Below are 11,604 nucleotides of genomic sequence, written 5' to 3'. Positions count from 1 at the left end.
GAAGAAAGGAAAGAAAGAAAGAAAGAAAGAAAGAAAGAAAGAAAGAAAGAAAGAAAGAAAGAAAAGAAAAGAAAAGAAAAGAAAAGAAAAGAAAGAAAGAGAAAGAAAGAAAGAGAGAAAGAAAGAAGGAAAGAAAGAAAGGAGGGAGGCAGGGAGGGAGGAAAGAAAGAGGGAGGGAGGGAGGAAAGAAAGAGGGAGGGAGGGAGGAAGAAAGAAACTCACAGACCAGAGGAGACTAAGGAAACATGATGACAAAATGTAATGTGGTATCCTGGATTGCATCTTGGGACAGAAAAAGGACATTAGTGAAAAAACTGGTGAAATTTGAAAAATGTCTAGAGTTTAGTTAATAGTAACATACCAACCTTAATATCTTAGTTCTGACTAATGTAACCTGGTTATGTAAGATGCAAAACTAGGCAAAAGGGGGTGAAAAGTACACAGGAACTCTCTGTACTATCTTTGTAACTTTGCTGTAAATCTAAAATTATTCCAAAATAAAAAGTTTATTTTAAAAATGGGTGGATGCATGGAAAGAACTGGAATGAGCTATTTTGCATACTGCTTTACAGCAAAAAGAGACTCTTCAATATCAGCAAGAGTGTAATGTGCATGTTTTCCACAAAAGTTTTCTAACTTACAATACTTTCCTTATAAATCAAAAGATGTGGCAAGTTCAGTTTCACCATGACCTAGAAGAAAAGGATGAACGTGTAATCAAGGATCATGTCGCACAGCTTGAATGACTGCAATTATTTTTTAAATGATCTGTGTTTTAAATGAGCTTCATTGAAATGTCTTAGATGGATGAACTCAGAATCATAGAGGAAAGTCAGACTTGCCCATCTCCTCTCCCTACAACACACATCTAGTGGGCTCAGAATATGGGCCTCTACCCTGATTTAACTTGTCTCTTCTCCATGACCATTAGACAAGTCACTTCTTCCTGAGGTGTCTAACCACTCAAGTCTGAAGGCCCCTGCAGTGCCAGCTGAAGACCTTGGAGCCCATATTGGTGGGCACAAAGTTGCTCTTCACCCTCCCCACCCCAACTGCTCAGCGACTGGCCAACAGGTGGCCAGGGTCATGCAAGTGGCAATGTTGCAGGCTCTCTTCTGGGCAGTGACATGAAAGAGAAAGGACTGTGAGTTTCTGATGTTAAGAGAGTCCAGGGGAGAAGACCCTATCCCAAGGGACTTTCATAAAAAGAATTAATGTTGTGGGTTGCATCACTTAACCAATTAAGTTTCTCTCCTAAACATAATCATCAAGACAGAAGATCATAAGAGCCATTAGAGGAAATTATCATACCAATCTTTGCTAGGAGCCCTCCCCAAAGAATGTCACAGAAAACCCAGAACCCAGTGAGATTCCTGGTTCCTGACTGTGGGGCACACACTCCACACACTCTTCCCTGCTCTTCCATCCCTTACAGTCAGTCCCTTCGGTGCCAGCAAGGGGCGACTGACAAAGGCCAGAAGAACCTCAGTGAATGTCGGGGTTACTCCCAGTCCCACTCTGAGGCACACAAGGAGTCTCTAGAGGTCACACCCCAAGGACAAGCATAAAATACACCTCCACAGGAAAATAAAAAATCCCCGTCTTACTTGGAAAAGGCCCAGAAAACAGGCTTTGCAACATCCTCTTTCGAAATGTTTACCGGAACCTCAGCACAGCTGTTCTTGGTGCTGTTCTTGGTCATAGGAACCATCTGCCAAATCCTGGGTCACGTCATCCTGGGTTACCCCTACTTCTCAGCATTCCCTCAAGGCCTGGGACCTGGGCCAGAGCAATGACCACCACAGCTCAGGCCTTTTAGACCTGTCCCCACTCAGCAAATGGACCCCCTTCTCCAGGCCTCTTTCCTCTGCACTTTGAAGTTCAAAGCTGCCCGTGAACATGGATGGTATGGAAGCTCAAAAGCAAAAGTGCAGGAAGAGGTACCCAGGTCTGGGGATTTCAGGGTTTGCTCAGGTTTGGAGAGCCTGAGCCCCATCCCATGGGTCTAGTCCACCCAGAGGGCTTTCTGCTGGATACGGCTGAAGCAGGAAGGCTCATCATCTGCATCCTCAAGTACTGAGAAATCTGGGACTATCCTTCCTAGTGCTAAGTTGTTCGTTTACTTCAATACACTGTAGCCTACAACCACTGATGTATGTGCGCCCCCTCACCCCACCACCACACACACACACAGAGTTCTTCCCATACATCCATCAGGGTAGAGGCCGCCCCTCCACAGGTCATTTGCACAGCGACCATGCACCAGACCTCTGCGTGGGTAGGCCAGTCCACGCTAGTTCACCTACTGCCCCCTACCTGGACTAAAGAGCCTGACACACTTCAGCCCATCTTCCAGCACCCTCCAGCAGAAGGCATGATGCACTGCAGGCCTGAAGTTTACCAAGCATCTGTATTCAGCTGAGGACAACCACTCTCACTGATTGCTCCCAGCCTCACCTGGGTCATGGTATTCTAAATTCACGCCCCAGAAGGGGCTAGCTACCTCCCAGCCACCTCCCCATAACTCATTCATTATGATTCCCAGAATCATTCTGGCAGAGGACCCGAGCACAGATGCCAACATATGCAGTCCTTACACCCAGACCATCAAACTGTACACTTGCCTTCACCTATTCTCAGCTGTGAACAAAGAATGTCGCCTGCCATGTCAGTAAACAAAGGGTGTTGCGGCCATCAAGCCATCAGCCTCTGCAGCCACCCCCAGTGGTGCACCCTGCAGAGGATTCAAGATGGAGAAAAACAGGATACTGGCTCTAGATAGTTAAGGTGCATACCAAAGGAATGATTTCATTAAGCCCAGACTCTTGCATCTTCCCATACAGAGAAAAACATTAAATTCATTAACTTGAGATGTCTGTTTTTTCTCTAATTAGCAGTAATCTTTTGATGTTTGGCTACCTCGGTCGGGGGCGGAGGGTTTGTGTTTGTTTGTTTTGCAAAACTCCTGTATATCCTGGCTCCTCCCTTACCTCTTCAGAATAGTTCCTCGGAGCTATCTGAGAGCCTATCTCCCAGGCTTAGGTCCTCAGTAAGTCCACCAAACAAAACTTAATTCTCAACTTTTAGGTTGTGTGTTCTTTTTCAGTAGACACTGCAAATAAAACTTCTTTCTCGAGTGGACACTTTGCATGACTTGACCTGGCTCTGAGCAAATGTACGATGATATAGCACACCCTGCAGTCTCCTGGTGTGGGTTTCCTCCCACTGGCTCTTGGCCTGGAAGCAAAAGTAAGAATCCATGGTGGGGTCAAGACTGAGGACTCAGTGGGCTCGGGCAAGCAGGGGGATCTGACACCCCCAGCTCCTGGGAATAGTGCACCTAGGCATTGGGTTCTCACTGGGGTCTGCCAGTGTGCTGGCCATTGTTCCTTTGACGACTGCAGAGTGGTGCTGTTTTCATGCCTTTTTTGCCCCTCCCAGGATATGACCCAGAAAGGCAGATCCTTTCCAGAGGCTGGTGCTCAGCGAATGCTCCCAGAAAAAGCTCTATGAAAACTGATTTAATTCTTAGAAGACCCCTCAGTCTGAAATCTGCCTGCGCTGATGGTCCAGTGCTTCCTCAGATCCCCAAAATAAAAGCCACCCTGTCAGACCGGTGGGCTGCCAGACACCTAGGAGTAGTGAGTGCTAGAGCAACCTGTGTGGATACATTAGGTTTGGGTCTAGCAAGTTAAAACCATTTTGCTAGAGGACTTTCGTTAGATGGAGGAGTAGGAAGTGCTGGGAATTCACCTCCCCAGCTAGAGAGAGACAGTTGCCCTGGCAGAATCTGACTGAGGTAACCATTTTGGAATTTCGTTGACTCCATTAACATTATATAATGATCTTATTTGTTTTTGTTACAGCTTTTAACTTAAAGTCTATTTTGTCTGACATAAATGTAGCTACCCTTGCTCTCTTGGTTTCCATTTTCATGGAATATCTTTTTCTATCCCTTCACGTTGAGCCTCTGTGTGTCCTTATAGCTGGACTGAGGAGTCTCGTAGGCAACGTATAGTTCGCTCTTATTTTCTTATCCATTAGGCCACTCTATGTCTTTTAATGGGAGAATTCAATCCAGTGCACTTAAAGTAAATATTGATAGGTAAGGATTTACAAATGCCATCCTACTGTTTTCTGGCTGTTTGTCGTTCCCTTGTTCCTTTCTTCCTCTCCTGCTGTCTTTGTGAACTGATGATTTTCTGTAGTGGTATGTTTTGATTCCCTTCTCTTCATCCTTTGTGTATCTACTGTAGGTTTTTCCTTTGTGGTTACCATGAGGCTTACACAAAACATCTTATAGATATTACAGTCTATGTTAAGCTGATAACTTCGAATTCGTATGGGATGTGATTTGTAATAAAAACTGTCTTCATCCCCTTTTCTGTCAGAGCTCTTAAAACCCTGGGACTCGCCTGTGATGAAAGGTGTCTCTTGTTATGTTAATGAGCTGACTTGTGAAATGCACCTAAGGATGGGGGCTTGTTGCCTGGAGAAACAAACAGGTGATTAGAGGGTTGGTACTTTCCAGTCCCATCCCCCTGACCTCAAGGGAGAGGGAGGGGCTGGAGGTTGACTCAATCACCAATTGCCAATGATTTAATCAACTATGCCTATACAATAAAGCTGCCATAAAATCCGAAAGGGTAGCTTCAGAGAGGTTCTGGGTTGGTGAACACATGGAGATTTGAGGACAATGGTGCTCAGAGGGGGCATGGAAGCTCCATGCCCTTTCCCCATATCCTTTTGTCCTTTGCATGTGTGTCTCTCTCTTTTTTTTTTTTTTGTCTGCGCTGTGCGGCTTGCAGGATCTTAGTTCCCTGACCAGGGATTGAACCCGGGCCCTCAGCAGTGAAAGCGTGGAGTCCTAACCACTGGACCGCCAGGAATTCCCTCCTGTGCATCTCTTTTATCTGGATGTTCCTGAGTTATATCCTTTTACAATAAACCAGTAATCTGCTAAGAAAAATGTTTCTCTGAGTTCTGTGAGCTGCTCTAGCAAATTAATCAAAGCCAAGGAGGAGGCTGTTGGAACCTCCAGTCTATAGCCAGTCAGTCAGAAGCACAGGTGACAACCCGGTCTTGCAACTGACATCTGAAGGCATGGGGGGAGTCTTGTAGGACTGAGCCCTTAATCTGTGAGATCTGATGCTATCACCTGGGAGATATGAAACAGCAGCAGAACCCTGTGGGGCCCTCCCTGGTACAAATCCTCTTTCTGTGTCCCCCCATTTCTTGTTTGTGAGAGATAGACTTCATTCAGCCTCCTTAACCTTCCCTGAGTTCCAAAAGGCAGATTCAAACAGTTGCTAATCAGGGAAAGGAGGGGGATGCAGAAACAAAGGAGAAGCAGTCAAGAAACAATAATGCAGCCTTGGGGCAGGGTTCCGGCTACTCCTCAAGGAATGTACATAACATCTTCTGAGTTCTTCTGCAGGAACTAAGGCCCCCACCCAGGTGGAGGATGGTAACTTCAGGCTGAGCACAAGATTCCTGGAGCACCGCCCTGTTACCTCACCACCAACCAATCAGAAGAAAGCCACACACCTTGCAGCCATCACCCCAAGTTTTGCCAAATTTAATAAAAACTTCTCCCTCAAAACCACCAGAGAGTTTGGGGTTTTTGAGCATGAGCCACTCATTCTCCTTGCTTGGCCCTGCAAAAAATCCTTTCTCTGCTCCAACCTCCAATTTTTCAGTTTGTTTGGCCTTACTGTGCGTCTGACACACGAACTTGAGTTTGGTAACAGTGTCAGAATTGAGTTGAATTCTGAACCCAGCTGGTGTTGGAGAATTGCTTGGTGGAGTGAACCCCCAATTGGAATTGTGATCAGAAATGTAGCACACAAAGACTCTACCCTTTGTCAAATGACAAAACTAAAACAATTTAACAATGAGTTTAATGCCTTTTATTCAAGGGAAAGCAATTCATGGATCGAAAGTGTACAATCTTCACAAGCAGTGGAACACTCTTCCTAAGGGATTTTGGGTAAGAATGAGTTTTATAGAGTATTAAAAGAGGCAACTCAGAAATGCACAGTTGGCTAGGAGGTCCTATTTTCTAGGGTAAGGTAAGCTAGCTAAAGCTGAGTTGGAGGATTGTGATTGGGGTTAGGTATCCTTGACAGGTGTTTCCTGTTAAGTGCAGGCTGACTTAGGTTTAGATTTGTGATATGGCTGGGCCACTGGGCAGCCTCCAGTTTGTGGGTGCTGATATATACATTAACTTTATTACTTTTTACTCCCCTGTCCTCGTATTTTTTGTTCTTGATGTCACAGTTTACCTCTTTTTATATTGTGTATTCATTAATAAATTATTGTAGCTATTGTTATTTTTAATACTTTTGTCCTTTAATTTTTATACGAGAGTTAAGTGGTTAATACATCACCATATTATGGTATTAGAGTATTCTGAATTTAACTAAATACCTTTATCAGTGTGATATATATTTTCATATGCATTCATGTTACTAATTAGCCCTATCAGCTGCTCTCCCAGCCACCCCCCACCCCCCAGTTGCATGGCATGCCTCAGTATTCTGGATGGGGTGAGAAAGAAGTGGATCTCTTTGGCAGCAACCCACAAAGCTGGGGAAGCCAAGCACACAATCAAACACTCTCACTTTCCCCTGAGGGAGAAATCATAGGCCAAGAAGTTCTCTTTGTGCTGAACTGTGCTGCCTCCGGAGAAGAGTGATGTGAATAAAGTGAAACTGTTCCACTATCTTCTTCAGTGCATCCAATCTCAGATTTTTTTTTCCCCTCTCCATTGGTGTGCACAAACCTATCCACCGGCCTCTTGGATGTCCACAAAAGCCTTCTCACCCATGGGTGACTGTCTAAATCAGTGTTCTTTGGAGGAAAGATGGTAGAAAACTCTTATTCTGCCGTGATGATGACATCATTCTCCTTAACAGACTTTAAAAGATAGACATCACACAAAGTATCTTCTTTGACCACATTGAGATGAAGTTAGAAATCAATAACAGAAGAAAAGCTGGAAAATTCACAAAATTTGTGAAAATTAAATGACACATTCTGAAACAACTATTGGATGAAAGAAGAAATCATAAGGGAAATTAGAAAAGATTTAGAGACAAATGAAAATACAACATACGAAAACTTATGGGATGCAGCAAAAACAGTGCTAAGGGGAAAATGTACAGCTGTAAATGCTTATATTAAGAAACAAAGATGTTGGGACTTCCCTGGTGGTCCAGCAGTTAAGACTCTGTGCTCCCACTGCAGGAGGCCTGGGTTCGATCCCTGGTCAGGGAACTAGATCTCACATGCCACAACTAAGAGTTCACATGCCACAACTAAAGATCCCACATGCTGCAACTAAAAAGATCCCACATGCCGCAATGAAGATCAAAGATCCTGTGTGCCACAACTAGGACCTGGCACAGCCAAATAAATAAATAAATATTAAAAAAAAAGAAGGCTCAAGTTACTAAAATGAAATGAAAATGGGGATATTACTACTGATTCTACAGAAATACAATGGATTATAAGAGTACTATGAACAATTGTATGCCTACAAATTGGAGAACCAAGATGAAATGGAAAAATTCCTAGAAACATAAAAGCTACCAAAACTAAATCATAAAGAAATAGAAAATGTGAATAGACCTGTAACCAAGGAGACTGATCAATAAGCAAATGTCTCTCAACTAAGAAAAGCCCTGATCCTGATGACTTAATGGTGAATTCTACCAAATATTTACAGAACTAATACCATTTCTTCTCAAACTTTTCCACAGGCACTTCCCTCATGGTCCAGTGGTTAAGAATCGCCTTTCACTGCAGGGGATGCAGGTTCGATGCCTGGTCGGGGAACTAAGATCCTACATGCCACAGGGCAACTAAGCTCGCATGCCGCAACTACTGAGCCCGCGCACTCTGGAGCCTGCACGCCACAACTAGAGAAGCCTGCGTGCCACACTGAAAGATCCCTCATGCCACAATGAAGATCCCGCATGCCACAACGAAGACCCAATGCAGCCAAATAAATAAATAAATAAATATCAAAAAAAAATCTTTTCCACCAAATTGAATACTTCCTACTCATTTATTTTATGAGTCCAGCATTACCCTGATAGCAAAGTCAGGAAAAGACACTAAAACAACAACAACAACAACAAAGACCTACCAACCAATATTCTTTATGAACATTCATGCAAAAATCCTTAACAAAATTTCAGCAAACTGAATTCAGCATACTAAAGGGATTGCACACCATAACAAAAGGGATTTATTACTAGAAAGCAATAATAGTTCATACAAAAATTGGTCAGTGTAATACACCACATTAACAGAAAAAAAGGTGAAAAACCCTCATGATCATTTCAATTAATGTAGAAAAAGCATTAGACAAAATTCAATGTACTTTCATGATGAAAACACTCAACAAACTAGGAATAGAAGGAAACTACCTCAGCATAATAAAAGCCATATATGAAAAACCCACAGCAAACATCAAACTTGTATGATCAGGGCACTCACGATGGCTGTTCTCTTGCTCTCTGTACATCTCCTGCTTGACCAGTCCTTGCCTCACCTAGTCACCTGACTTGACTTTCCCTCTTAATTATAGAGCCTAATCAGTAAATGCCTACATAGTTGTCCCCAGCCCAGCTAAGTAATTGTTCTAATCTTTAGATCAGAACTATCTCCACTATGATAGTTTATCAAAGGGGTGTGCCCCTCTACTGGTTTTCCTGGTAACCTTGACGTGAATTCCCCCTATAACTGGAAACCTCCCTCTTTCCTAGGTAGCAAAGACTACTACCATGTCCTGCCTGCCATCTGGGCACACACAGTGGGGTGTCACTCCAGGACCTTCCTTCAGACATGTAAGATTTCCCCTATCCATTAAACCATTGATGTCTCTGTCGCTGACTCTGGGCTCTTTCTTCTGTCTTGAGGCTGGGCAAGTACAGGGCTTGCAGGCCTGTCAGGTGCAGCCCAATAATACTCAATGATGAAAGACTGAAAGCTTTTCTTCTAAGTCAAGAACAAGGCAAGGATGCCTGCTTTCACCACATTTATTCAACACTGTACTAGAAACTCTAATCAGAGCAATTAGGCAAGAAGAAGAAAAGACATTCAAATTGGAAAGGAGGGAGTAAAATTATGTCTGTTCACAGATGATACTGAAACTGTGCAACTCAGATTGGGACTTGAACCCACAGTCTTTTAACTGAGATCACACACCTGGTCTCAGGACTTAATGAAGCTCAGGTTCTTGATGTCTCATTGCAGAAAGAATTCCCTGAGAGACAAAGTGATAGGTAAGTTGATTTATTTAGAGAGCAACACACTCCACAGAGTGTGGGCCATCTCAGAAAGTGAGAGTGGCCCTGAAATATGGTGTGGTTAGTTTTCATGGGCTGGGTAATTTCATAGGCTAATGAGTGGGAGGCTCATTCCCATTATTTTGGGGAAGGGGCAGAGATTTCCAGGAATTGGGCCACTGCCCACTTTTTGGCTTTTTATGGTTAGCCTCAGAACTGTCATGGTGCTGGTGGGTGTGTCATTTATCATGCTAATGTATTACAATGAGCATATAATGAGGCTCAAGGTCTACTGGACGTCAAATCTGCCATCTTGGACCCAGTTGGTTCTAACTAGTCTTTGTCATGTCCTATGGCTATGTCATTCTTTTCAAGGTTGTGCCCTGCCCCCTCCTCTCCTGTTTCAATATGATCATATATGTAGAACACCCTTAAGATGAAAAAAAAAAACCGTTAGAACTAATAAATGAGTTCGGCAAAGTAGCAGTATATAAAGTCTGTACACAAAAACTAGTGGCATTTCTGCACACTAACAATCTGAAAAGGTAATTACAATAAACAATGCTATCTATAAGAGAATCAATAAGAATAAAATATTTATGAATTAACTAAGGAGGTGAAAGACTTGTACAATGGAAATACAAAACATTGCTGAAAGAAACTGAAAATGATATAAAGAAATGGAAACAAATCCCATGTTCATGTATTAGAAGACTTAATATTGTTACGATGTCAATACCACCCAACTGTTACCAAGGCTGTTGCCCCGGAATCATACCCCTGCCCCTCCCTCGAATGGAAACCAATTGCTCTTATCTAAGTTGCAGGAGGAAGCTGCAAAGAGAAAAACAAGAACTGGTCGGAACAAACTAGACCCAAGGTGGCGGAAGATTTTGACGTCCAGTAGACCTTGAGCCTCATTATACGCTTATTGTAATATATTAGCATGCTGAATGACACACCCGCCAGTGCCATGACAGTTGACAATTGCCATGACAACAACCTGAAAAGCCAGTACAAGGACAAAAAGTAGTGTTACATTCTGGGTTCAAACCACATCCCTGTTCTCGGATAAGTCATGAATATTCCTCCCATTCTTTCCAAATTCCTCCCTTTTACTTTGACCCTCCTATATATATGGTGTCTCCACCTGAATTGGGTTGAGAAATTGATTTGCAAACTAAGTTCCTACTTCTCCATTCTTTGGCCATTGAATAAAGCTTGTGCCGTTCTAGTCTCAACACTGGTTTTGTTATTAACTGTGGGAATCTGATCAGAAAAAGAACCTCCCTGCCTGAGACAAGGGGTCTCAGCCCAGGCTAGGACCGTGGGGCAAGTCCAGGCAACCTATTCAGTAACACAACCAATCTACAGATTCAATGCAATCCCTATCGAAATCCCAACATGTTCTTTGCAGAAATGAAAAACCCATCCTAAACTTCATATGGTATCTTGAGGGACCCTGAATAGCCAAAACAATCTTGAAAAAGAAGAACAAAACTGGAGGACTACATTTCCTGATTTTAAAACTCACCACAAAGCTACAGTAATCCAAAAAAAAAAAAAAAGTGGTACCGTTATAGACATATGGATGAACTGAATAGAATAGAAAGCTCAGAAATAATCCCTCACACCTATGATCAGATGATTTTTGACAAGGGTGCAAAGACCATTCAATGGGGAAAGGACTGTCTTTTTATCAATGGTACTGGGGAAACTGAATATCCACATGCAAAAGAATGAAGTTGGACTCTCACCTGACACCACATACAAAAATTAACTCAAAAAAATCGAAGACCTGAATGTAAGACCTAAAAATATAAAACTCTTATAAGAAGACATAGGGCAAAGTCTTCATGGCATTGGATTTGGCAATGATTTCTTGGATATGACACCAAAAGCCCAAACAACAAAAGAAAAAATAGACAAATTGGACTGGATGAAAGTTTTTTAATTTTGTACATCAAAAGACAATATTAACAGAGTAAAAAGGCAACCCACCAAATGGGAAAGAGTATCTGCAAATCGTATATCTGATAAGTGACTGACATCCAGAATATGTAGAGATCACTGAAAACTGAACAACACAAAAATAAACGGATTTAAAATGGGCAAGGGCCTTGAATAGACATTTCTTCAAAGAAGATACCCAAGTGGTCAATAAGCACATGAAAAGATGTTCAACATCACTAATTGTTAGGGAAAGGCAAATCAAAAGTACAGTAAGATATCACCTCACATCCATTAGGATGGCAACTATAAAAAAAAAAAAACAGAAAATAACAGTGTTGTTGAGGATTTGGAGAAA

At 42.6% G+C, this 11,604-nt stretch overlaps 1 protein-coding gene across 1 annotated transcript in view; it reads right to left on the bottom strand.

The window, feature by feature from the left end:
• Positions 1 to 1,034: 1,034 nt before the first annotated feature.
• LOC132370181 (calcitonin receptor-stimulating peptide 1-like) overlaps positions 1,035 to 11,604 on the bottom strand; it is an 85,978-nt gene continuing 75,408 nt past the window's right edge. Inside the window, exon 4 of the mRNA XM_059929924.1 lies at positions 1,035 to 1,115. Within this exon, the coding sequence (XP_059785907.1) occupies positions 1,035 to 1,115 (81 nt within the window). The remainder of the gene's footprint in view (positions 1,116 to 11,604) is intronic.

Source organism: Balaenoptera ricei, chromosome 8, assembly GCF_028023285.1.
Source record: "Balaenoptera ricei isolate mBalRic1 chromosome 8, mBalRic1.hap2, whole genome shotgun sequence".
Lineage (NCBI taxonomy): Eukaryota > Metazoa > Chordata > Mammalia > Artiodactyla > Balaenopteridae > Balaenoptera > Balaenoptera ricei.
Note: the sequence above shows the minus strand (reverse complement) of the source record. Positions and strands in the feature narration are given on the sequence as shown.